The 27,353-nt window shown below is 41.4% G+C and overlaps 1 protein-coding gene across 1 annotated transcript in view; it reads right to left on the reverse strand.

Annotated features, from left to right (window-relative positions):
- Positions 1-3,319: 3,319 nt before the first annotated feature.
- frmd4ba (FERM domain containing 4Ba) overlaps positions 3,320-27,353 on the reverse strand; it is a 33,718-nt gene continuing 9,684 nt past the window's right edge. Inside the window, exons 7-25 of the mRNA XM_059329031.1 lie at positions 26,964-26,986; positions 22,387-22,470; positions 20,961-21,026; positions 20,387-20,444; positions 19,664-19,750; positions 13,609-13,685; positions 12,939-13,077; positions 10,599-10,740; positions 10,357-10,490; positions 10,161-10,277; positions 9,572-9,800; positions 9,336-9,392; positions 9,099-9,234; positions 8,340-8,504; positions 7,075-7,835; positions 6,829-6,967; positions 6,245-6,477; positions 4,891-5,038; positions 3,320-4,414 (exon numbers count right to left, since the gene is read on the reverse strand). Of these exons, the coding sequence (XP_059185014.1) occupies positions 4,977-5,038; positions 6,245-6,477; positions 6,829-6,967; positions 7,075-7,835; positions 8,340-8,504; positions 9,099-9,234; positions 9,336-9,392; positions 9,572-9,800; positions 10,161-10,277; positions 10,357-10,490; positions 10,599-10,740; positions 12,939-13,077; positions 13,609-13,685; positions 19,664-19,750; positions 20,387-20,444; positions 20,961-21,026; positions 22,387-22,470; positions 26,964-26,986 (2,709 nt within the window). The 3' untranslated portion in view covers positions 3,320-4,414; positions 4,891-4,976. The remainder of the gene's footprint in view (positions 4,415-4,890; positions 5,039-6,244; positions 6,478-6,828; positions 6,968-7,074; positions 7,836-8,339; positions 8,505-9,098; positions 9,235-9,335; positions 9,393-9,571; positions 9,801-10,160; positions 10,278-10,356; positions 10,491-10,598; positions 10,741-12,938; positions 13,078-13,608; positions 13,686-19,663; positions 19,751-20,386; positions 20,445-20,960; positions 21,027-22,386; positions 22,471-26,963; positions 26,987-27,353) is intronic.

The following is a 27,353-nucleotide window of genomic DNA, read 5'->3' on the forward strand; positions in this document are numbered from 1 at the left end:
AAAAGATCCTTCGCTCCTACAGCCATCAGGCTGTCTCACTCTTTAAGAGTTACCAGACTAATTGAATTTCCCCTCGGGGATCAATAAAGTAATTTTGATTTGATTGATTGATTTTGATGTGAAGCAATTCATAATATGAATCTTTTTCTATTGCCATTCTTTGAACAGATTATAACATAATTAAAAAACTGAGACCCTCTACGACTTCTCAGTTGCCTTTAACAGTCTGAGGACTGATAGGCAAAGGACTCGGGACAGTTTTTGCATTTGGCCCAATGGCATTTGGAAAGTCACGAAGAGGTAGTAAATCATTTAATTCCCATTCAAGTTAGCTAAGTGCTAAACAGGAAGTTAGCCAGCTTGGCCGCAGGAAGTCTTGACTGTATTTGCTCTATTGGCCTTATATATGGGAAAGAGCCATAGGAGGTCTGGGTGATTTTATACAAGGAGGTTCTTTTGGCTTCACCTCCCACTGAGCAACTTTCATAGGATGAATGGGGACCTGTCACCAATGCTGTATTCAATTCTCTTTATAAAACTATGGCGCCCACCAGAGCAACAGGAGGAAGACTGAATGCACACTGGCTACTGGTGTCATTAGTAACAACAATGCACGCAAATTGCTCTTTAACGGCAGAATGTCACCTGGTATCCACCCAAGCATGAAGCAGAATTTTTAAAATTGTATATGAACTATATTCCTCCAATAAAACATTATCCACACACCATTTTTATATTATGACAATACAGGCTAAGATATAAGAAGTTAAAAAATAGATTTTATATGAGGAAATGTTTTTTGTTGCACTTTAATACGTTTGTATCTCATAATAACATGAAAATATGTCTTTATAACATGAAAATATCTTGTTATAATCTGAAAACCATCTCCGTATAACCTTGCCTCTCCTTGTTATAGCAATAAACTTTCTTGTTGGAACATGATACCGATCTGTTTTTCTTTTGCTGGCGTGGCACCAATACGCTGCCGTACTCATGTGGCCAGATGTTTGATGACAGCTTTTAGTAGGAGGCTGTTTTTCATACACAGTTACAGACACGTTTCGGTCGGTACCAAGGTTCATATTAGACTTTTGTCTTTAGTGTGTTAGATGAGGGCAAAGTACATAGGAGCCCATTGTTTATGTAGTGGAGTGTCAGCTGGAGCAGCCTCGCCTGATGTCTGACTGCAGCTGGTGTGAAGCAGCAGAGCCACAGAGACAGAGAGAGACAGCTGGATACAAAGCACTCCCCCTCTCACTCTACCGCCCTCGGGTAAAGCCGAGGAGCTGGAAGTGTCTCAGACCTCCCCTGAGTTCGCTCAAGAAGCAAAACACTGAGCGAGTAAAGCAGCTCAACTGTGGCCTTGATAGGGAGGGAAGCCGAGGAAGGATACCGCTGTAGTGAATTTGTGTCCCGGCTGGGGAAGGAAGGGAGGGAAAGGAGGTGAAGGGTTACAGGCGATGCATGTGTACAGCAGGCTTCTTTAACACGGAGGCCTACAGGGAGGGTTTGGTGCTATAAACACTAGCTTGTCATTCACAGGGAGGACAGATGAACAGGTTATAGCCCATAATGGGTGTGACAGCTTTTAAAGACTGGTTTGGTCGGTTTACGGCTTCAGGGCACAGAAAAACCAGCCAGGCAACACAGCAGGCGGTGGGAACTTAGAGCAGAGCGACAGAGCGATGCGGCAGGAGATCTTTTCTGAAAGCAGATCATTTATTCATAATTAGATCTAATCAAGACTGATTGCAGCTCTGAATTCGTTCTTAGAAGCTTGTCAAAGGAGTAAAACTGTTACTCTACAGTTATCTTTCCAACTATAATCTGCCTCCTTGAATGCACCGCAGACCATTTATATGTGAAGAATGTTTTTAATGTGTTCCAGTTAACCAAAGCCACTGTGACAAAATCTGTTCTTCAGGGCAATAAAGTGTTAATGAGACTTTAGGTTATTTGGTTCTTTTCTTCTCTAAGTGGTGACAATCATTGTACTTTCTTCAAATCCCATTTCATTAATTGAACTGGCTGAACAGACGTTCAATTATCTAATTTAATGGATTTGGATTTAAATCCTGTTTTCCTGCACGCAGATGGATGAGATGTTTTTCTTCCAATCAAGTTTCCCTGAGAAGTTGCAATGTCTGTATACTGTTATCTCTGCCAAGGAAGTCATGTGTTCAGCTCTTTGTCTGTTTGTCAGCAGGAATACTGAAAAACTACTGCCCAGATTTTAAAGAAATAAGGTGGAGGGGGTGTAGTATGGGCCAGGGAAGAACACATTCAATTTTGGAGTGGATGTGGATCACAGGATAGATGAAAAAAATTTGTTTTTTATTTTGATTAATTTTGTGAGATAGGGCATTTGTACTGCATTGATGGGGCGTCGGAAAAATGGGCTCCCTACAGGGAAACTTCACACGAACAAATCAGAATGACTCAGAAAGATGGTTAACATTTAATGGCTTGCCTGGGGCCTTTTCCATAAAGTGACTTAACTAAATAAATAGGGCTTATTTCTGTCTGACTCATTTTCAGTTTATTCGAATCCATAACGCAAATTCAACAATTCAATCTCAGTTACTATTGCAGCTTGCTGGGAACTTTTGTGAATTTGTTTACTGCAACCAAATCAACTTAAAATAAGTCAGACTAACCGACTAAACAAGACGATTATGATCGGTGATTAGTGAGGAAAGCCCGGGTGTTTTTTATTTAGATAATGGGGGTAGTCAGACCATTCTCCAGCTCTGACACTACAGAGACAGGTCTGGCTATAAAAAACTATGCAAATATTGGAAATTACATCTTTGGTGTGTCCATGTTGCTTCCACTTTAAGACTTTAAGCTTATGACCATTAGCATAGCATCATTAATCTCGGTTCATTTTTGATTTCCAAGGGACCAAAGAACATGCCTCTGCATAGACCAATCAGAGCAACGACATGGCGCTGAATGAGGCATGCATGTTGATGTGGTGCTTGCTTTGTTTTGAAGCAGGACAAACATGGCGGAATAGTTACAAACTCTATCATATCACAGTTAAACACTTAACTGTTTCTGAAAACATTTGAGGCGAGTAATAGACAATGCAGTAACAGAATATTGATTTATATTTGATCAACAATGAGTTTTGTGAGCTGGATATCAGTCAGTCTCTCACTCTTCCAACGTGAAATAAATGGTTGTGATCAGCTGACTGCGTTACAGGCTACATGAACACACCAGAGTCGAAGAACAATTTCTGACTCAAGAGAGGATCACTCTCAGAGCACCATTCTACTTAACAATGATGACCTACAAACCGAACCACTGATTCAAATGCTGATTTTTTAATTCAAATAAATGCAATTGTACAAATTACTAAGAACCAGCTTAACAACAATTGTTTACTATATATTACATGCTTTTCAAATACATAAAAATGCTCTAAAAAAAAAGACGGAACCAGTGTATTTACAATACCACATTTACATACAGTTTAATTCTCTTGAGAGAAATTGGGAGCACCAGTCCATGATTTCCAGCATGGATGAAATAACCATGTTAAAAAAAAAGAAAAAAAGAAAGGATTTCCTGTCTTCCTGCAGTGACTGATCAGATGTGGCAGTGATATCAAAGTTAACTTCTGGTAATACTCAAGTGGTGACACAAGTATTTGGCTCAAGTGTATCATAAGTACTGACAGTGAGATAGATTGAATACTTTGTAAATGACAAACAGGAGTACAGTGTGGTAGTTACAAGCTGTGCTATGATAAAACTGGATCTGGTGACTGCAGAAGGTTCCAGGAAGTAGCCACATCGTTTTCACTCATTTTTAATGAGTTCAATCCTTCATTTTGATAATGTCTTTATCAATCCTTGTCCAATCCTTCATGGTTACTGTGTTCGTACATGTGTGTTGTTCATTGCGGCTCAGTATCCATCATATAGACAGTCCTAGTCCTTTGTTTTGTGAAGCCTGTATCTCTACAGAGAAACACTGGCTATACCACACAGTTCACAGCAGGTCCTGGTATAGTTTCAGTGCACAAGTGCCATCACCACAAAACACTCGCAATCCAGACACGAAGACGCTCCCGAGGGGTTTTGTTATGATTAGGTTGTGGGTCAGTTTGGCAATCAAGAGAACAGAAACGAGAGGACTTCATTTCCTTTAGACGCTGAATCCCACTAAAGTTCCTTCATTCTTTGGATCCTCTTGTACAGACAAACAGGTTAAGTGCAGTCTAAGGCACAATGACGACTCGTCAAGGTAGAGGATTTATACAGCACGACGACAGACAGGCAGCTACACTATTGTTCCCGGCTTTGAGTCTTCGTGCCAGTAAATCTTGTCCTCGGGCTCCAGGTGAGGGTGTATTTGGTTACTGATGTGTGAGTCGATTTGGCTGACATCTACGTAGGATCTGTAACAAACACAAAAGATTGAAACAGATTAAATGAATGGCAGACTGAATGTAGCTTTTTAGCTATGAGTTTAGAATGAATTAACCCTGGGCTGTCAAAACCATCCTGTCATATTTCAGCTTTGTCTTTCCAACATCAGGAAACTGAAAGAAATATAAGAAAAGTTCGTGTACTGAGATACCTCATGTGTTTCAGGCATGTTAATGTTAAACCCAGGGTCAAATATTCTCACCCAATCAAACAGCAGATGCACACAGACACACATAGCCTTCAAATGCGACAATACTTATGGGTCACATTTTTTCCTCTGCCACACAAGTGCTCTCCCACCACCGCAAGACACCCAAAAAACAAAGAAAAATCAGCAATTTAAAATGATTTGGAGATTTCTGTTAGTCCCTGCCACATAAATTAAAAAACACATCACCATCACCATGATAACCATGTGGGGAAGTTTTACATTCTCGTCTCTCACCCTTTCTTCTGTGCTGTGACTGATAAATTGGGGGGGGAGGGGGTAATTTTCCTGGTCAGTAGCATAGGCAACAGCACCACGCCTCTCTAAAGGCCCCGCAGGGCACGCCATCCTATCACAGCTCGGCCACTCAAACTCTGGGGGATATCTGCGCATGAGAGGGGGGGCAAAGGTCAAGGGTGAGTGGCAGCACATGGGCAGGGAGTCTCTGCATGGGCTGGGAGGAAGGCAAACAGCAGAGGAAAACAAACTGTGTCAGGCACACTGCAGAGAAATGTGACCACTGCATGACAAAACACCAGCTGGACAGTGTTAATTTAGGAAGCTGTATCACACCTAGGCTTAGTTTATATGAAAATCCTTAGTAGTTTTAGTCATTTTTGATACCTCATAGTTTTTGTGAACAAAAACTTTTTTTTTTAGTCTGGTTTTAATTAAAGATAAGCAATGAAATTTTAGTCAGCTTTAGTCAAAACATTTTCCCTTTAAACAGGTAAGTAAAATATTATTAGCAAATGTCCTTGTTAGTTTAATAAAAAAAATCAAAATAAAGATATCTTGTTTCTGATTGATATATGTGTGTGTGTGTGTGTGTGTTACAACTGCACCCAGTCCCAACCTCATCCTCAGTTTACATTTCAGGCAATTAATCATTTTATTTAAATTTATTTCCCATAGGACTTTATCTTATCATTAAGAAAAACAGGTAAAATAATGACAGATGAAGCTTTGCAGTCCTCCAGACTGTGCTCATTAGTGATGCGTGGGTCAGACACTTCCACCCAGCCCCTTATGAGAGCCAATCCGCACTGACCAACATGCAAAATGTGCGTTAATCAAGCACAAGAACTGTACCTGACCTGCTGACTTTATTCATTATGTTTCATTGTTGTAACCCAACTGGTAGAACTCAGAGATGGACTGAGAGTTGCAGTGCCGCCAGTGTAAACAGAGTGTGTGTGTCTATGTTTGAAAGCAAAACACTGTGAGAAAGATGGAAGGTGACGCAAAAAATAAATAAATTTAAAAACAAATTATATTTTAGGCTTTTGTTTATTGTCAATGATATTGTATATTGATATAATCAACACTTTATATTATACAATTACATTGGTGTCGTCACATGTGTTTTTGCTATAGTTTTCATTAACACTGCAGCTGGAAGAGAAAGTAGGGCAGGCATGTTTTTAAAAAAAAGCCATGCAGTTACCTTATCATACATGACAATGGACAATCAGTCAAACATCTCAAAAATGCACTTCAAAACATCAACAAGCAGACTATGGAGCCATGTTGCAGACAAACTGGAAGAAGCAAACGCTCCGGCCGTGGCAGTTTACTTACTATGAACTACCTTTAGCAAAGGACACCTTACTGAGCCTGTGCCCTCTGGAGGATTGTGGCTGCGCAGGGCTGGAGGCCACCTGCCTGACCCGACACCCGGGGGAGGAGGAGGGAAAAGAGGAGGAGGGCAGGGAGGAGGTGGAAGAGGAAGCTGAGGAGAAAGAACTAGCGGGGAAAAAGGCACAGCGCCTCCGACCATCAGGGCTGTGCCAGGAGCCCTTTAAAAGCTGGGAGGTGCCATATCTATAAGAAAGCAGGGGCCAGTGGACAGTTAAGGTCTTAAGCTCTGAGGAAGAAGTGACTGCTGGCTGCACAGATCCTATAATCCTACTGCTGAACCACAATGTCATGTTAAGCACATGGATGCTGTCCGACACCCTAACTTGAGGGTGAAGGTAAAAGGTAACATTGGTTACACATCAGTCCACTGTATTGTCGTGTGTGAGGGACAACAAATCCAAATAGCAGCTTATATGTTCTGCAGCCGTCCATTCTAGGTAATTAAACAGTAGCGCTTAGCTCTGAGGATAAGGAGGATCAGGGAGTGGCTTATTGGATAAGGAGCTGAGGCGAGGCCAAGTTTTTTTTTCTCACCTGTTGTGGGCGGAGTGGCTGTAGGGGGCTGTGCTGTAGGAGTAGGACTGTGGCGCATGCATGGACATGTCATATTCCGACATAGCACCACCTGCACTAATGCGGCTGTGCCAGTTTCCACTGGAGGACACTGAGGACACTGGAGACAAAAAATGGTACAAGTCAGTAAATGACCTACCTACATGTGAAACCAGGGTCAAAAACAGAATGCACTGGAGAGTGAATCACATGGTGCAGTGATCTAACCTGTGGAATAGGCAGTGTTCCTGCTGTTGTGGCTGTAGGGTGCAGGCATGGTCTGGTAGCCCAGGCTCTGCTGGGACCCTCTGTCGTAGTCATAGTTGTACGATGTCTGCTTTTGCGCAGCGTTGCGTTGGTACCAGCCTCTCAAGTGTTCCGCCACCAAAGCCTTCTGGATATTCTTGCCGACCTGCTCGTTCCCGCGGGGGGCCTGTCGGTTCCTGGGAGGTCGCAGCGTAGCGTACGGGTTCTGCGACATGCCGTCCATCTCGTCGTTACCGTAGTGACTGTGCATGTCGTGGCTGTGATAAGCTGCTGGTGTGTGGTGGTATGCAGGGTTGACGTTATAGTGCCCCTCCATCTCGTTGTCGTACATGTAGACTCCATTGGAGTAAGGCTCTGGTTCCGCGTAGCTGGGATAACCCGTCACATAGTAGGCTGTCGTGGTGGGTCTGGCCCTGGGCTGGTAGGCGTAGCAGCGGGTGTCCGGCTGCGCCAGGTTCGGCATGCTACCAGTGTTGGCGTAAATGTCTTTTCTGTGGCGACCACGAGCTCTGCGCCTGTGCGTGTGGTTTCCGGGGACGCTGTACTCGACGCTGGACTGGCTGGTGTAGGAGGAACCGTCATCGAGGACTTCAGTGCTGTTGCTGCGTCGGGCTGGGGTGAAGGTGAACGATGGCACGGGAGGTTCGGCCTCTGTCATGAACTGAGACTGGGACTCCAGACTACCGCTACGCTGGCGGAAATGTTGTGGAGCATCCTCTGATCTAAAAAAAAAAGAAAAGAAAAGAAAGCATTTAAAAGCTTTTCATCAAAATACAAATGTAAAGAATCCATAAACTATAAACTAGAGTATAAATTCAAGCACTTTTAATACTATTCAAGGTGTCTAAACCATACATTTAAAGACACATGAAACCTTTAGCATCACATTTAAACTGGTACAACAATTATAATTGTGAAAAGTGAAGTTAACATAATTCTTTAATACCCACAGCAATAAATGCACAGGACTAATCTGGCTATTTGCTAACTTAGTTCGAGACTCCAAAAGACAACAAACAAATATGATGACAGGCTTCTTTCATTTCAAATAAAAATGGTTTTTGGTTTAAAAAGGTTCCTCCAGGAATACATTCTAATTCAAGCATATTTCCAACTTTGAAAACATCATGGTTAAATAGGCATTTCCCAAACCCGAACCCTGTTATTAGCAGATGGATTGTAGAAGTGTGATCGGTAGCTGTGATAAACAATAAAGTGATCTCTACCTGAGCTGGGTGCTGCTGTAGGCGTTGCGGGTGAGGAGGGGTGTGGGGGGCATGCTGCGGGCATCACGTGGCTGTCTGGAAGCTGGTTTAAACGGGCTGCTGTGGCTTGATAAGGCATCACGGTGGCTGTAGTGGAGTGCTTCCTGGACTTGGCCGTAATTTAATCTGGAACAAAGATAAGAACAATGGTTTCAGGGCATTGGCTTCTTTAGAGCAGAGCTTTTTATTGAGATAAACTCATCCACTTTACTCTCAAAAATGAAGTAGGTAAAAGAAAAACACCTTGGGTTTGCTCAAATGCAGCACTTTAGTCATCACTTACACCTGAATGACTGCCATTACATAGTCCACTGATCTTTCTTTGCATGCAACAGCAAGCATTATGACTGTTTAAAATGAGATTACATCTCTGGAGCTGAGGGCAACACATCACCTATATTATTTTGTAAACAGTTTTGAAGTAGCTGCAATTTAAACTAAGTTTCCAGAGCTGCTTTCCTGTTTCCCTTTTCAAATTGTTGTCTGCTCCTTCACAGGCAGCGACATGTTTTTTTCCATCTATTTTTAAAGCCGGTGTGTTGGGCTGATAAGAGGGAGATTGTTGGAGAGGCAGGAGAAGGAGGGAGGAGGTGACTGGCAGGAATGCAACTCTGGATCTACTCTACAGGTCTGTACTAGCTCCGTGCTCAGGGCACCTACAAAAACAGCCGTCACACACACTAAAATTTGAATATTCATTCATTTCATTGAGCTTTTTACCTGCTGTCTGCATACTGCTCATTGGTAGAGGACCGTCTGTCATTGTTGTAGTGGATGTCCAGAGTCTCTGCATGGTGTGGTCTTGGGGAATACTGAACCGATCTGGAACGCTGCCTCTGGGAATAGAGCTCATCATCTGGGGGATAAAAAAGTGATTGCTTGGTTCAAATTGATCTAAAATGCATTAAATATGGGGAGGAGAAAGTAGACATATGCACACTGAGAATGGGCACTTACCATCATCCAGCGTGAGGCTGTCAGATAGAGAGCTGAGTTCTGAAGGGTTGACATCATCTAGTGACAGAAGAGAGAGAAGTTGTTCCTCAGAGACGCCACTGATAGAGCACTTTTCATACAAAGTGACAGACTTTTCAATCAAATAGCAATTTTCAGTCCTTAAAAGTGAATGTGAAGCTTTGATTTGAAAGCACAGCCTGTGTAGAGTTTTCACTGCAACTGTTGTTGACATCTACCTGCTAAGATCAGAGAGGCTCTCTGTGTGGGTTTCTTTCCCTTCTTGATCCTGTAAGCGTTGATCTCCCTCTCAATCTCCTCCAGCTTCCTCATCGCATCCAGACAGTTGTTCCTCCTCTTCTTCTTCACCGTCTTGCAGAGGTCATCCTCGTTTGATAACTTGATGGCTGCTTCCACGATCTTCTGCTGCAGGGCAAACCTGCTCTCTAGATTCCTCAGATGTGGATCCTGCAGGGAAAACACACAACTCAGTTAACGGGGAATTTCCCGGAAAAACAAAGACAGATCCTGTCAGAGGCAGAACTCTGAACAAAGAAGCAGACTGCAAATGTCTCCAAGACACAAGATGGAATTGATCTGAAAACATTCATTTGCAGTGTGCTGACACATTCAAATTCAAATTTATATTCTAATGGAATCCAGCTACAGTTCAAAACAAATGTTTTATGCAAATCATTATGCAATGTTAGCCTCAAAACACATGTTAAACTCTTAAGCCTCATTTCAAAATGTCAAATTCGGGGTAAACAAACAGTAAGAACTGTATTTCACATAAGGGAAACATAACACAACAATAGCGACACTAACCTCATCATAGGGGAAAAGGTCATCCAACTTGAAAGCTGTCCCAACACGGCGTCGTACGTGAGGAGCCTTCTCACCTGTTGCCAAGGGATACTCTTTAGGCAATTTGCCCGTAAGCTCCTGCAAATGAACACAACAACCAACAATCAGTGGACGGTTTAAAAGTCACTGGAAGTAACAGAATAAGAGAGACACTCACAGCTTCTCTCATGCAGATCTTCTTCAGTTCTTCAAGTTTCTTTGTCAGTTTGTCTTGAAGGTCCTTTTCTTTCTTTTTCAACTCAGCAACCTTTTCTTTCTTCTGTTCCTCGCTGACTTCAGAGTCAGCAGAACCTGGAATAAGCGCACGTCTGATTAACTACAAATTATGGCAATAAATCATCACTCACTCATCATTTTGATGTGGAGCAGAAGCCATTAGCTGATTAACTCTCGGCTTACCGGCTGAGATGAGGCTTCCGTTGCTGGCCATGATAAGCTGGTCTCTGCTCTCAATGCTGGAGAGTTTAGTGATCCGCGGGGCGCAGATCTCTGTGAGGTCCACGGCGATGTCTCCTGAACTCCTGGTCGTGGTCATTTTTGTCTGGAGGGAAGAGGACACAGTTAGGAGAAGGAAACAGGGATGAGTAGGAGGGAAAAGAGTAGTGAGGGAGGGATTGTGAGTACTTCATTTTAATGATAGCGCACTGCGATAGCGGCGGCTCCATTTGCATGCTGGGTACTCCAAGCACACTGCTCTCTCATCAATCAGTGTGGGCTCTATTCCTGGATGAACACTGACACACCATCTGCCTTTGAGGAGACAGTGGCTGAATAACCTCATTTGACTGCAGCCACACACACACATCCATCTCCACCACAAACTGCACATCACAGCCACTCATATTGTATAACAGCTCCAGTGCTCAGCAAATATGCATCATAAACACCAACACATGGACTGAGTGTCTCTTCAGGGCTTTGGACATTTTTTAGCACCGAACAAGGACTTGGGCTGTGAACACACTGTGCCTTTTTGTATTTATTCTCACTGGTGTGGTTATAAAAAAACATGTATCCCTTCCAAACTAAACACTTCACATTATATAGGGCAAATTGTAGTTTACTTTGAATTAAATAGGTTTCCTCTTAAGCCACAGACAGAGGTTAAAATAGGCTTAATAATAGGCATACCTACTCGGAGTATATCATTCTGGCTGCTATATCGGCTAACCTCTGTTTTGATGATAAAGTTAAAAACATTGTTCGGTCAAGTTTCTTCCAGCTCAAGATAACCTCAAAAAATAGGTTATTTTTATCAACTGCAGATCTAGAAAAAGTTGTACATGCCATTATCTATTTTCAGCTTGTTTATTTGCACGCACATTATCAGCTTGTGCTTCTTTCCCTGTCTCCAATTGGTATAAACTGCAGATGCTGGACATTTACCTGAGACAAAGAGGCATGATCACATCACCCCTGAGCCCACTTCCCTACACTGGCTCACTGTTAGACTTCAAATTACTTTAACATTTTTATGACTCATTTAAAGGCCTTAAACAGCCTGCTCCTACATACATATCCTGATTACTGACCCGGTGTGTGCCCTGTTGGCCAATAAGATCAGCTGGCTTCTCCTGGGTCACGTTTTGTGTAAGATGGCGTTGGGGCTTCTGCTATTAAAACCCACCACAGTATAGAACTCCTTGCCTCGGTTATTCTCTAAAGCAGAGAGTTGTGAAAATCAAGGACACATAACAGTTCTGTTTATGCTACTTTCCACTTGCAGGATGTTTTCCCCAGATCACTACACTGCCACTTGTAGCAAATTTTTCTTGATAGTGCGACACGATGGTGCCGTGGATGAAGCTTTGAGTTGTTAAATTTTACGAATTTACCGGTTAGCTTGCTGAATATTTAATTTCAGTTGAAGTCTGTAGCGTCTTTTAAATCTATTCTTAAAATTGTGTTTGTATATGATCTTATTCATTGTATTTTTTTTACTTCCTCTGTGGTCATGTCCCGAGCTTATTTTCATTTTATCTGGTTTCATTTCCTATTAAAAAACACTTTGTAACATTGATGACACATAAATAAAGTTTATTATCTTATAAGTATTGTTATCAGCAATCTTTTGCTCAGAGCAATTACAAACTCTTGTACACTTTCAGTTTAACCTAACCGCCTTTTACTACAGGTTCAATAGACAAAAAGCAGCTTTATTCCTTTTAAACCAAGGACTATTTCCCAACATAAGACTGACCAGCAGAGGAATCTATTTACATGAAACCTGGCAGCCTGTCATATCCCTTTCTCAAGATATTTACATAAGTCATGAGCATGGGACACGGATCAGGCATCACATGATGAACAGTCACCATTACACCATGCTGTGCCACTTGCACAATAACCTTTTCAAACAGAACTTAAGTCCATATTCACACTGAGGGAGGATCAGTGTGCTTTAATCTGTCTAAAGGCTCATCTTACAGCCCAGTGAAAACAGGTCAACACTGAACTTGTTTAAATGATAATAAATGTTCATAATAGGGTCATGACTAAATAACACAAACACATTGTGTATGCCAGCAAGTCATTTGCTCCCCCAGAATCAATGCTTTATCCCACGTGACCTCCCACACACACACACCACCTGACCCTGATCTATAGGTGGGTCACCTACACGGGTCACTTGACATGTTGCAAGATCTCTACACAGGTCGAGCATTAGAGAGGATTAGATGGTTTCTAACTACATTTAACCAAAGTGAATCTGTTAGGTGAAAACAAACAGACACTCACTTTGCTTTGCTTCCTGTCCAGGTAGAACTGGTGCTGACTGATGGCCATCACCCAGATGGTTTTAATCAGAGAGTGGCTGGCATACCATGTGTGTATAACCAGACCAGTCTGTCCAAAAGTTCGCTTGGTCACTGTTCTTCTGCAGAAGATAACAAGACAAACATTTAGTACTTGTGCTGATCCAAGAAGCAAATCTGTTCAACAGCTGCACATAAACACTAAACAGTTGATGATAGATAAACAAGGCTTTAATTAAGATAAAAAAAGACGTGTTAAGCAAAGATTAGAAAATCATTCTTGTAAAAATCTTGTGTGTGGCAAGCAGCAACATCAAACTCATTTTGAAACAGACAGTGGGATTTAATGACACCTTTGGAGGCTGACAGTGCCACATCAAAGCCTGTGTGAGAGGTAGAGCTCTTATAACAACCTTAGAATAATAAAGTGGCAATTAAACAGCAGGAAAACACTCATTTCACAGACAAGTTAAAGTTTTTAACATGTTGTCCTAAATGGGCCACTGGCTGCAGATGCCCTTCACAGTGCGGAAGGTGTAGGATAAGGACATTTGAAGCAAACAGCAGCTAAAATGGGAACACTTCAGATACAGTGAAAGGACCTCATGAGATGAGATCAGTTAAGATAGATTAAGTCAATTTTCTTCTCTGACCTGTGAGGGTCGTTCACTTCCACAGCAAATTTCTTCTCGCGGAAATACAAATTCTCTAACTGCTTCCACTGATACAACTGCAGAGAAAAAGAGACAGACAGAAAGGGGGAGGGGAGGGGGAGAGAGGCATTACACATCACTGAGTACAAAAGGCAACACGGGACTATTGATTAAAAATGTGCATTTGCACAACATAAACTGAAATGTCATTTGATACACAAAGGCTGTAAAACACACAGCTGCAGAAAAAGTAGAAGCTTCCCATACAGGGGATCAATCTCGCTGTAAGGCAACACAACGGGAGGCAGGTATTAAAACAATTCGCTTTGTTTAAACCACAGCAGCTTGCACCATTTTTTTCTGGTTAACTTGCAACATTAGCAGAAACAACAAAACAGCTGAAGCTGTGTATGAGGCTCAGCAGGCCAGCCAGCCAGGTGTATGTTCAGGCTAACACAGGAGCAATTATAATGCTGCTGCAACTGCAGGGAGCAAGTCTGTGCCAGGCGGCAGGCCGGTTTCTCATTTCATTCTTGTCTGGAGGGAAACAGAGGCAGGACTTCTCTGTGTCAGGATGAAACATCTGCTCCACTGATAACTGGGCTCACTAAACACATTTGGAGCCACTTGCCTGTGAACAACAACTTCTCAAAAAGAAAAGAGGCTGCACAACAGTGGAGCTGAGATTAATGTGGCAGAAAATATATAACCACTGATACATCCTAGAAGGTAACATCGCAAGTTACTCTGAATTACAAAACACATTATCTATATATATGTCATAACCTGAGAGAAACTGTGCCTTGCATGGTTAATAGAACTTCTCCACTTCCACTGGGACCAAGATACAACCCTGACTCTGAAACAGTTGGAAAGTTGTCTAAAATGTAAATAAAACAGAATGTGATAATTTGTGACATATATTGAATTGAAAACTGTACAAATCCAGTATATTTTATGTTCACATATACACTTTAACTGTTAGAAACATACACTGAATTTGATGCATTCTGTCAGTGTTACACAGAATCCCAACTTTTTTGGGATCAGGGTTGTATTTGCTTAGCACAATATATGCTTAACAAACTAACTATAATCGATACACGTCTTCCTTTACAGCAGTGTTGCTCACACAGTGACAGAGAGCCTGTATCTAATCCAACAGAGCAGGTACAACACCACACCAAAGAGAACATTTAGAGGAGCACAAGGAGAAAATAAAACTTAAGCTGAACCAGCTAGACAGGTAATAGTTAGACACAATGAAAAAAGGCTTACCGTGAAGGCTATTTATCAAATCCCTGCTGAATTCTCTGGGGTTTGTATTCAATCTTTTGACTTTCCCACAGGGCTAGAGCTTCCTCGAACAATACTCCCTCTTGTCTGTTCTCAGGGAGCTAGATAGGTGTTGCAAGAGTTTCAGCTGAGCAGACCACGCCCCTTTAGCCACCCCCCCTCCTCTGACATCACAGATACATCACAGATACCTCCGGCTGCCTTCAAGGCTCTGCTGTGCACTGCTCTCCCTCTCCCACACAGTTTACTTCCTTTTTAGTCAGACCAGATGAGCAGGTTGTACACCAGAATGTGTACGGCCAGGTTTTTCCTTGTTTGAAGACATTTCATCTCTGCTTCACTTCCCGTCACTACTGACAATACTCCGCTTCCATCTGGGAAGTTCTCTGCTTTTCATATTGTAAATAACACACAAAGCACTGCTGTGTGACTGAGCCTACTATACCCATCTCCCCCACTAGGCAAACATGTTAGGAATCTGTTATTATGGTCTAATCATTAATAGCTGAGGCTCTCTTTTCTTTCATGTGGCTAAGAAAGCACTGTCTGTCCACTCCACCAGGGAAGAAAAAAATATGCATGTATATTTTTACTAACACGAGCTAACGATCATGAAACCTCAGCATTTCAAATTTAAGGTGGAATCGGTCTATTCAAATAGTTAGTGTTTGCTAATAGCTAATTAATAGTAAAATTCGTGCACTTTTTAAGCACTTTCAAAGCTTTTATCAATACATCTAAATTGTTACTATGAATTAGTAACAGGATTCCTTTATACAAACAGCAGTCTATGTATGTCATCTTGTACATGACGTATCCTGCCAATTAGACATTTTCCCTTGTTCTTCGATCTCCTGTGTTTGTACTCTTCTGGTTTCAAACCAGTGCTGTGATATAAACGTCATCAAAACGCCCAACCGCTCATTGTGAATTCTTCGTCGATGACCTGCTCTATTCACACATGGGCTCAATCGGACGTTGCACAGACTTTGTACTCAGGAGCTGGCAGAGTAAAGTCTGTTAAATGTCTGGTCCAACAGATTCATTCATTTGGGTTCTCTCAAACAGCTCTTCCAGATAAAGTCTGTACAAGTTCAGAGAAGCAGTACATGTGTGAAAGAGACAGCTATCAGTCTGCTAGTGATATGAAGAGGATGGTACTCATGAACAATGGGAACCCGGCAGGACAGCTCATCCCACCACCCCATGGTAATTCACACCCTCAAGCTTCTATCAATAGCATCATTTACATTGCAACAGCAGATAACAAAGGTCTAGACAATAATGACACAATTTCACTGGACCATTCCTCCTATTAGAGAAACTCCACACCTGTGTACCAGCACATAGATGAAACTAATAGTGGACTCACCTGTGACTACTGCTGAAGCCACTGCTAAAGTATTTAAAGGATGTGACACACCTCAATCTCTAAAACCACGAGACTGCAAGAAGTCCTTTTAAAGAGCAACTTGCAGATCTCAGATGCCGAGAAACTCACAATTATAAGGCTGTGGTCCATCATCTGTGTATTTTATCTGTGTACATTTACAACCTCCTCAGTGTTAAAAATAGCGTTGGGATCTGTATTTATTTTTGGTAAACTTATGACCTAGCTTGAGTCATATAACATACAATTCTCATACGACTCCATTTAAAAAAAACAACTCCAGATGTTACTGTATATAGATGTATGTCTCTACATAATTTTCCTACACAGTGATTCACTGTCGTTGTCAACCTGTAAGTTGCTCTTGGAAATCTGATAAATCTTTTTGCACACAAGGAAGATGACATACCCTGCATCTATGTGAAACAGTGACTCATTCATTCAATTCCTAGATAGAGAAATCAAAATTTTACAATTTTTAAACAGAAAAAAACGAACAAAGTTACGTGACTACACAAAATTTCGATATCTTCTATCTTTAGTATTTCCATCTCCCTTGTTTTTGCCAAACATTTCATTACAGGCAGGTGGAAATGAGCCAGAAATGCCTGTGGTTTCAGATGGGATCAGGCTGTTCAGATCCAGCTCACACCCACAACCCAAGGACCCCCAGGGCCACGAGTCCACAAAATCATACATGGATGAAAATGTGTCAAAGGCTCTGACTCACACGCCTCTACAGAAAAAGATCGGCCCCACCCTTCACATAGCACGTCACATACCGACTACGGCTGGCAACTCTGTATGTTTCCACAACAAGACGTGTTGCTTTAAGATGTGAAAACCTGACAAGGAGAATACACACAAAGAATATTTATCCTGTTTTGATTCATGATGGGGGGAGGGCTTTGACCAAAATAAAAGTGACCGGAGGAGAGAATCGGCTCAGTTTTAATTTATACTTCCCTTTAACTTCCTTTTTCGCACTTCACAGTTCTTTCAGGTCTCTCATATCATGTCATTACTACCCAGAGGCTGACACTGTCACCCATACTAAACTAAAGATTTATTTTGGTTCTGCTGGCTCATCATACATGTGGACCAGCATGTGGTCTCAGAGAGTGTCCCATTACCCACTGGGAGAGTGACAGAGAGAGAGGAAGAGACAGAAACGTCTCCTGGTTTAATTCAGGAAGAATTAAGCCTTGACTTGCCATCTGTCCCATTGTATGTCCTGGAGACACACTTTTCTAGTCTAAGCACCATTATGGCCTTTTATTTGTCTCTCACATTAAATAGTTTAATGAAGTCTTCCTAAATAACATATTGTTTCTGCTTTTGGTATTTTCTATTTATTCTCTATCCCCATCTTTGGAATACATAACCTATGGCATTTGGCTATATAGACAGTGCTTTCTTATATACCCTGCATCTATACCTAATGGAAATGGCAGGCTATTCACAGAACCAAATGTGCCACTTCTCTCAAACACAGCAGGGAGAGTGGGCTTTTGAGTTCCAGGCTATTCAATACAGAGTGATGAAACTGGCATGCATGCAGAGAAGATAATGTGAGGTTAAGCTATTGTAGCTGCTTTCAATGATTTTTTTATTTACTAAACTTAAAATAAAATTTAAAAATGTATATTTTTGAAGAACTAAACAATTGCTGACCCCCCACCATTAGCACCATTAAATCCAGCCCCCAGCCCCCTACACAGATACTTGTTTTGTATTGTTTGATCAATTGTGTTTCTACCAAGACAAAAGCTCTCTCTCTCACACACACACACACACACACACACACACACACACACATAGATTACCATAATGATTGCAGCATGCTGAGAGGGGCTGGGCAGAGGGCAAGGAGGGATGGGCTGGGTTGAATACAGGGGCTCTAAACTAAGACAGGAAGCACTATCAATATGCACCAGATACAGAGGATTCCCTTCAAGGCAAACGGAAAGCAGCCGTACACTTCCAATTATCAGTAAGAGCGTAGAGAGAGTAAGAGTAAGAGAACAAAAAAAGTCATTTTAAAAAGGCAACATTTTTTCCCACAACAGGAAACTCTTTGTGTGGAGGAGTTGGAGAAGCCAGAGATGAGTTCTGAACCCTCTCAGCACCCCTACACCCATACTACTGTCCCCCAACTCTAAGCGCCCACCCACCCGCCTGGCAGAGTGCCAACCCCCAGTCCCAGAGGCCCACTGCTTCCCACAGAGAACCATAATTACACCTTCCACTAGGAGGGTCGGGGAGAGGCGTACTGTGGCTGTGCCCATTAATGCCTCTGTGTAACAGCACACCCTGCTATGTAAACAGGTTCCTGCCATTTAACAACAGCTATGACGAGTCTAATGAAAGAGGCTGGGGAGAAATGTTTGGCTGGGACACTATTATATAACACCTCTCAAAAAAAGTACAAACTCAAAAATGGTTGAATTTTAGTAGTAGTAATGGATTACTGTACTGAAAATACTTTATTCACGGATGCACAAAAAAGGCACCATAATAGGCCCTTTCCACACTAGAGGACTAGCTTAATGTCCATTATAAAGTTAACAAAGGTGTGTCCTATATTTTTTATCTTGATTCCTAAAATAAGGTCACAGTGAAATTAATGCTAATTGTTTAAAAGGTACAGTTTCAACACTTGAGGTAAATACTTGTACTTTCAGTTGTAGATAACAGATGTATTCAACCCTACCCCCAAGAAAGGATATTCTAATTTGGTTGTATAGAACACTGCCCAAAAAACAATAATTCTACACTATTTAATACTAAGTGTGAAAGGTACTTTTGCATTTCCCCCCCTTTAAACTTTGCAAGTTGAGCTATTCTATAACACTAAGACACTATTCATTCCACTGTTGTTAGTACAGTACTAGTACTAGTAGTATTTGCTATTACACCTACAGCCTTGACTGCACAGAGCACATACTGATACTCCAAAATATTTTCACCATCTGTCTTCCTCATTCTCCTGACTGACATGGGAACCACCATCTTAATTACACCTATTTACAGTGTGGATGGATCATTAACTAGCTAACAAGAGGCACAGGGAAAGCTGTTTTTTCAACTAGCAATTTAAGTATATATACTATAATGCTCAAAAGTACACATTTCCACAACGTGTTTAAATGTGGCTGTGAGAAAACCAAGCTTATATATGAAGCAAAACTGTACAACATGTGAAATCCTGTATCCTTGGATTTTTGACATAGATAAGGGAAATTCTACAGAAAAGTAAACAACAAACAAGAAAAGTGTCAAGTTTTGCTTCGAAAAAATAACTTTTTTAAAATTAAAACTAAGACAGATAGGAAAATCAGAGCAGCTGAGAAAAAGAGGTCAACCTACCTTTCTTGGCTTTAGTTTATCCTGCAAATCGTACTGGCCGATGCCTTTATAGCTCACTCCCAGCCACCACGGTATTCCTTGCTTGTCCTGCATGAAAGCACACATCGCACCAACACTCATTAGAGGTAGCTTTATTGCCGGGAGTTTTAGGGGAAAAAAAGCCCTCTTACCAAAGAAATTACCCTATTAGGCTTACAGCAATAGCAACACAAGAAGAGATCAAATACATTGAAGGCCTTAAAATCTCTGCAAGCCTGACTGAGTCGTTTTTAACGCCACTGTTTGATCTCCTCAGACACCTTGATTTAATAAGGTTTGGTTGGGAAAGTTACAGGATGCAAGTAAAAGTAAGGAAAGTTGAACTAATCACTTAGAAACTGCAAAACTAAACGTGCTACTATGGTGTCTACTGGAGTCTCACTTATTTATTTCAAATTATTTACGCAATTCTGTACTAAACCAGTTTGTATTCTCTTATCCTGCCCAAGTATTGTCCTGTCTGTGTGTTCCTACAGTTACAAATGTGTTGTTGCTTTGGCTGCAGCACAGATTTTTTTAATGGAAAAGGCCTCATGATTAAGCATAAAGAAAAATATGGAATATTTTAGTGAAAACAATTTGGATTGATGTGTTTGATTAAATTCAGAAAGAAATGAAGACAGCATGCTGACAGAAGCTTGTTCAAAGGTTAAGCTACTTTATGACTCAGGGCGCCACTGTTACCTTCACAGGGTAATAATGGACTCCGTATGTCGGCAGGGACTCCACCAGGGCCAGGTACCTTCAGAGAAAGAGGAACAAGTTAACAGTTACACTTCATCACTGTCAACCGGTGGCTGTTGTACAACAGACAAAGTGGGATTTAAGCTACAGTCATTGAGAAGCCACAGTCATTCGCAGTGGCAAGCTGATTGATTTGTTTCAGGGCCGTGACACAGTGAGGGAGAGTCTATTGATCAGTTCAAGGGCACAAATCATCCGAGTGTAAATGACCCAGGGCCACTCTGAGTTACAGACCCAGCAAAAACACAGTGGAGGACTGACATCCTCCCCAAGGCTGGCCCGCTGCCTACTCTAAAGAGCACCTCCCCAAATTAATGACACATTCTGGCATGGTGACAGCCTTCTCTACAATAACAGTCACCACAATGCCGACACATGAGGGTAAAGAAGAAGGCCTGGTATAGGTGCTGGAGCACTGAGGCGTCAGAGGCACTAATACATAAGGGGCACACAGGTTAATTTGCCAAACTAAGATCATTTAATCATAAAAATACGAGGGTTGCTTTTAACTTACTGCACAATGGCTTGTCCTCTGGTCAGTCCTTTCAGTTTCTTGTAATGTTCAATCACTTTGTCCTCACTGCAAATGGAAAGATAAAACATTTAATGAATAATCCATCAAGTGTTGCACATTCCAGCCACAGAGGGATTGGGAGAGGGCTCTTTCTTTGACACACATTCTGTCTGCTCATGCAGAAAATGCAGTCTGGCCTACTGGCCTGCTGATGGCTCTCATCTACCTCCCCTGCAAATGCATCCCATTTACTTCCCACTGTAATCATCCCTTTTAATAGCATAGCGAGTCTGCAAACTCACTGCGGCTTAACAGACAGAAAGAGACAGAGAGAGAGATGTGCTTACCCATACGCCATAAGTCCATTATTTTAATTTCAATATTAAACTGAATGTAGCTGCTTTCGAGGCTGCAGCAGCCTCAGATGACCGTTTAGCCAGGAGAGGAGGGGCGAGCACAGGAGAAAAAGCAGCAGTGTGGATTGAAGAGACAGACAGCAATCCTTTAGACAGCCAGTGGCTGTCAGCACCTCCCTGTGCTCATCCAGGGCTAATGGGCAAACTTAATTAACACGACCCAGGCGCTAATTAGTCACCCCATCAGATGCAAAACCATCAGCTGGGCAGGTACTACCCAAAACTGCTCTTCTGAGGAGTATACTGCTTTTTAGGCCTGTACCAAATGTCATTAGTTTACATTCAAAGCTTCCAATGAGATGTTCAAATTAGGCTTTGCTTGGATATCATCATATGTATGATGTTATCACCCTTAAAAGCAAACAGACAAAAAAAGCCCACGATTTGATTAGAGTCCTTCATTGGATTTATTTGTGTCAGCTCACCACAATATCTAAACTGGTAGCCACATATTGATTTTCATTTATTTACTATTTAAAATTGGTAAATCTTATTTCATTGTATATCTCCCCGCCCCTGCTCCCTCTCTTTCTTCCAGAACAGAATTAGCTCACGCATCCTGCATTACCTCTGACTCACTCACAACGGCTAGGAGACTTCGATGGGAGGAGAGCATATGGCTGTTCCAGAGACGAACCTTCACCTAGCAGCTACAGCAACTCAAGTTATGCTCTCCTCCCAGCAAAGTCTCAGTGTAACAGCCACTGTGGGGTGAGGTGGATAATATGAGTTGGAGACAATCCTACGTAGCCACCACTTAAGTCTAATAAAATACTAATAATATTAGTGTTTCCTCCTCTGCAGAAAGAAATACTGGGCTTAAACAGGATAAAATACACCTGGAAAAAAAGATGACAATGTAATAAATGAAGCTCTTCAAACTATTCAGTAAAGCCCCACTGCATTGTACAACCAGATGGTATTGACCACTGAGATGATTGGACAGTTGAATTGTAACTTGTGGAGAAAGGGCTGTGATAGTGGTTGAACCATAAATATGGTTTACTTACCAGTAATTAAGAGATGGATGCTCCCTTAATACTCTGGTGGGCAGAACTGGGAGCTGCTTCAAGTCTGATCTGGCAGTCTCAGCACTGAAAAAGATTATAAATAAACTTTAAGAACAGCAAATGTATTCATTCACAAGAGTCCTTTTAAGTCAGTACTCATCAGTACCTTAGAGCTGCTGAAAGAAACACAGATTGATGAGTGGCATGTCATCCTGGTCCAAGCACGAACTTCACTATCCATGAGAATCTCTACACTCAGACATATATCATGACCTGAACTGAGTTCCCCAGACCAGCATGTGAACCATGAAGAAAGTAAAGGTAGATGTTTACACAAAAATATCAAAGTCGTAGGGAATATTTCTCCACATTTGTACTTTCACAGTGTGGTTTGTATTTCTATCTTAAGGCATGGCAGCAATAACTCATGTTTGGAAACCTTTAGCAAAGGTGCAGTGTCAGGATATTGTTTTCATCTTTCTTATCTATAAAGAGTAGTACTGCTTGCCAAGACTTAACTTGAGCTTCACTCATGTCTTGCCAGACTTAATTTATAAAAGCACATGCAGGGCCTTTAACTCACAGGGAGCCTTTTAAGGGGCCTGGCAAGAAATCTTTTCAAAAATATCAAAGCCATTTCATGCAGGTTCCCAACAGTAATGCACTTCACAGTTATTCTATGTACCGTTGGTAAAATGCTTCATACTGATTCACTTTCAAGGATTAGCTAATGATGACACCATGACAGATTCAACAGGTACAGTCTGTCTCACCCACAAATTCTGCCAAAAAAGTTAAGCAGAGGCATCAAGTACTAAACACAGAAACGATGTTATCTGTACAGACAAATTGTGGTGTTTGTCACTGTCAAGGTCTATGATAGTGAGCTATGAGTCACTCCAACATCATGTAGGAGTGAGTTCTGCTGGACAAAAAGGGCTCTGGCTTGGCGGGCCGGTCCACTGGAGACTTGAACAAAAGCCATTCACAAGCCTTTGGCAGCGTCTCCCTTTGTTGAAAAGTACTGTACAAACCCCATCACTGTTACAAAACAGTCTGTGGCCTCTAAGACAGAACTTAAATGTGCAGGTCAGACCATAATATGATATAATCTATTAGAACATCATCGAGTGTAGGTCCAGTACAACCTCATCAAAACAACAAAATAAGTAGTAGATGGATAAGTATTAGATTTCAGGTCAATGGCCATTTGACCTTGAACATCAATTTAGGTCCTCTTCTTGAAAGATTAATGGAATTTAACAGCCGCTGACATGGTAAGACAGAACCATAATGATCCAGTTATGTGAACCGGCTTACTAAACAAAAACAAGGCTGAGCCGCTGCAAGGGCAGAGGCACTTGAATCACTCTTCCCTGTAGCTACCTCTCCTAGGTTGACTGGGTTTTGCTGCCATGGCACTTTGCTGCGTGTTTGATGGCATACATTTTATAGGGAGCTGGGGCTGGCGTTGTCGGGGTGATCTACTCCACAGCCACGCTGCTCTGTCAGCAATCTGGAATTCATTACTACGTGTGTTATCTCCCTGCAGCCTGCAGCCTGCAGCGCGGGGGCAATTCCTACACCCAGTACAGACCAGCCCAGCCTAGCGCAGCCTACCCAGCGTGGGGAGAGATAATACTCATGTGTCAGCTATTCCACTGGGCTGAGACATGGTGACTGTGGAGGGAGCACAATGAGAGAGCCTGTTGCTGTGAATGAACCACTAACTACAGGCTACACCTGCAAATAGAACTAAGGACTCAAACTGTCTGGGTGGAATGCTGGTTCACATGGATAGAATTTGAACTGCCATTGTGTTAATCAAAGTTGATTTAAAATTACAGTAGTTAATATATAGTGCTATAAACAATGTCTGTGGACGAGTAAAAAAATCCCCACTGGATTACTTTTAAACTGTTAAGCATAATTAAAGACATCAATCAATTTAGTGATTTCCTACGTTTCCCACAATCCCTTTAATCAACCTTCAGAGAGGAGTTGCAACTTGTTGCACTTAGCTGTGGATAATACCTGCAGGTGGTGTGAAGAAGCATGATAACAGGGTTCCTAACGCTTCAGACAAGTTAGATTTAAAACTTTAAAGACTTTTTTCATGCCAATTGGAATAAAATTAAAGAACAATTTTACTATAGCCAAAACTGAAGGGAAAAAACATGGACTGACATCAATTACTTAGAATTTGGGACAATTTTATCCAAGTGATTATCATAAAATAAAGCAAAACTTTTTGTATAAGGGCAGAACCAAAATACATGGCATTGCAATTTTTCTTGGAAATCTTGTCTCTTTGCATGTGGAATTACACTGACTTGATTCCCAGCATGCTGATTTCTGCATAAAATACACAGAGCCATATGTTATCCAAGTTACAGTGACAGCTAAAGGTTAATAAATTCCTTCTTCCCATGTCTTAGCATTATTAGGCATTTGAAAGGTTAATTCTAGACATTCAACCAATTAAGGCCTTGTTTTAGATTAATTAATTAAATTCCTTTTAAGACTCTTTAAAGATCCATTTTTAAGTAACTCTGGATATAAAAACAATGCCATGCGATACTGACAAAGCGAAGGGGATTCTGATACAAGTACAATGTGAAACCTGATGGTGCATTCATTCAATGCACAGCAGGGGGTTGGCCCACACCAGCACAATAACAGTGAGTCCTCCTGACGCCAAGTTGTCTGCCATTGGACAGTGGGTCTGGCTCATCCCTCTTAAGGCAGCTGACTGAAGGAGGAGGAGGTCTCCCTAACTCCTCCACAGCTAATCTCACTGCTCCAGGGCCCTTTGCTGATACAGTGTGGAGGAGACACATTTATATTATATGCTTTATGAGGGGATTTACTGCGTTTGTTCTCTCAACGAAGAAGAAATAAAAGACATTACAGACAGCAATGAGAAATACTGCTACAGGACAGCGGGGGAAGCGCTACTATAATAATAGTGTTAGCTTTTGGGGTCATATTCAAATTAGAAATGTTTGAGGAAAACAACTTTATTAGGGCTGTCCTTAACAACAGAAATCTACACAAAGAATCATGCAAAAGCACCAATTTTTTTTTACCAAGAGATGCACTCAAACATTATCATTAAAAAAACATAAAAAATGACTAATCAACTAAATAAATCTCCTATGACCATAATTACAGATGATTTGAGAGCTCTAAACTTTACTGTACGTTTGTAAGTGTCTAACAACTTAATATCTAGAAACAACAATCAGAATTAGCAGGGGGAAAGTAGTTTCTGTGCAAATAAAGAAAAAGACAGCATGATTTGGACATACTCCCATGCTTGCTGATTCTACCAGATTTGTTGGCAGATTGTCTTTTATTGTGCTTTCAGAGTCAGGACAAAGTACAGCCCAACCCCACACCCACATGAGCTCAAAGTTCAGACTTCACACTACACTTCACAGTGAAGTTTTGAATCAAAACACTGAGGCATAAATCAAGCTGTAATGAATAATAATTAACATTTATCAGGTCAATCATGCCTCTAAATAATGGGGTGGTTAATGAGCGCAAGCAGATGCAGCCAAGTTTTGTATTCTTTTTTTGCTAAAGAACAAAAGCAATGTTTTGACAGGGATCAAACTGCAATTTCAGCACTGCAAGTATCACTATTCTAACCATATACACTCACAATTCCTTACAGAGCACAAATCTTTGTGTTAACATAATGGACAGGGAGGCCTTTAGAGGCAAAGCGCTGGGGCAACACACAGGTTGTGCTGCTTCAACCTGCTCAGTCACTCACTCAGACCGAGCAGTGTTGACTAATCACAGCCAATGCCCTTCACTCCTACGGCTGGCAAAAAAACAACATACCTTATCAGCAGGTCAAGCCTCTGAGAGCACGGCCCACTATGAAAACATTATCTCCACTAGTGAACAGATTATCAAGGTTTTGAACAGAGTCTCCCACCAGTGTCATCGACCAAATGTGCACACAATGTCCATGTATTTGTAGTAGGATATGTGACATTTATGGAGAGGTGATGCAATCGCAACATGTCAGAAAAGAAGTGCCTTTGTGGGGCTTTGTTGAAAGTGCAAACATGAAGCATCAGCTAATAGTGTTCAGATTTTAAAGGCAATGTTTGGACCATGTGGATGGCAACAAGCCAGCAGGGGTTACGGTCAATGCCACAAGAACAAATTATGGAAATTATTAACTAAGGTAAGTATAGCATTAAATAAATTCTGACTGAGTCAAGTTGAACATTAACTGGCTATACACAGCCATCGTTTGTATACTGAGCACTGACCAAACAATTTGACAAACTTGACCTTTTACAGAAACAAACACTTAATACATTGTGCAGAGTTTGTATCCAACTGCACAAGTTTCCAAAAAGGATTATGGATGTCTGTGTATAACGATACAGCAAAAACACAAAACAAAAAAACTTCACAATTCATTGATACTCTTTTTGGTAGCTAATATATCCTGAATTGCTCACCCAAAAACGTGTTTTTAATGAAAACACAACTTTTTGTGACCTTTTTACATTGATGTGAAAGAGGTTTTAATTTGGATAACTTCTTACCTGGTGTATTCTCCTTTGGCCTCCTTAAAAAAGGGGAAACAACGCAGTTAATAAACGCATTATAACAAAATGCAAGACTTAGTAAATTGCACAGCAAGTTAACTGTTATTCTAATTTTAGCTACCTGAACAATCTGTAACAAAGGTAACCTAACATGATAAAACAAGGGATGCAGGATATTATCAGCATGTTATCGGTATCGGCCGATATTGGCTTGAAAATGAATCGGACATTTGCCAACACGCCGATTTAATAAACTGATTAAATAATGGGGTGCACATCAACTCTCTGTTGCACCTTGTTTGTAGCTCATAGAATTGTGCAGTGTAGTCTGAACCCACCTATTTATTTACGTTTTGATTAGGGACTGAAGCTGCTTATCTTTTTTGT

The sequence above is a fragment of the Centropristis striata genome, chromosome 3 (assembly GCF_030273125.1).
Source record: "Centropristis striata isolate RG_2023a ecotype Rhode Island chromosome 3, C.striata_1.0, whole genome shotgun sequence".
NCBI classification, from domain to species: Eukaryota; Metazoa; Chordata; class Actinopteri; order Perciformes; family Serranidae; genus Centropristis; species Centropristis striata.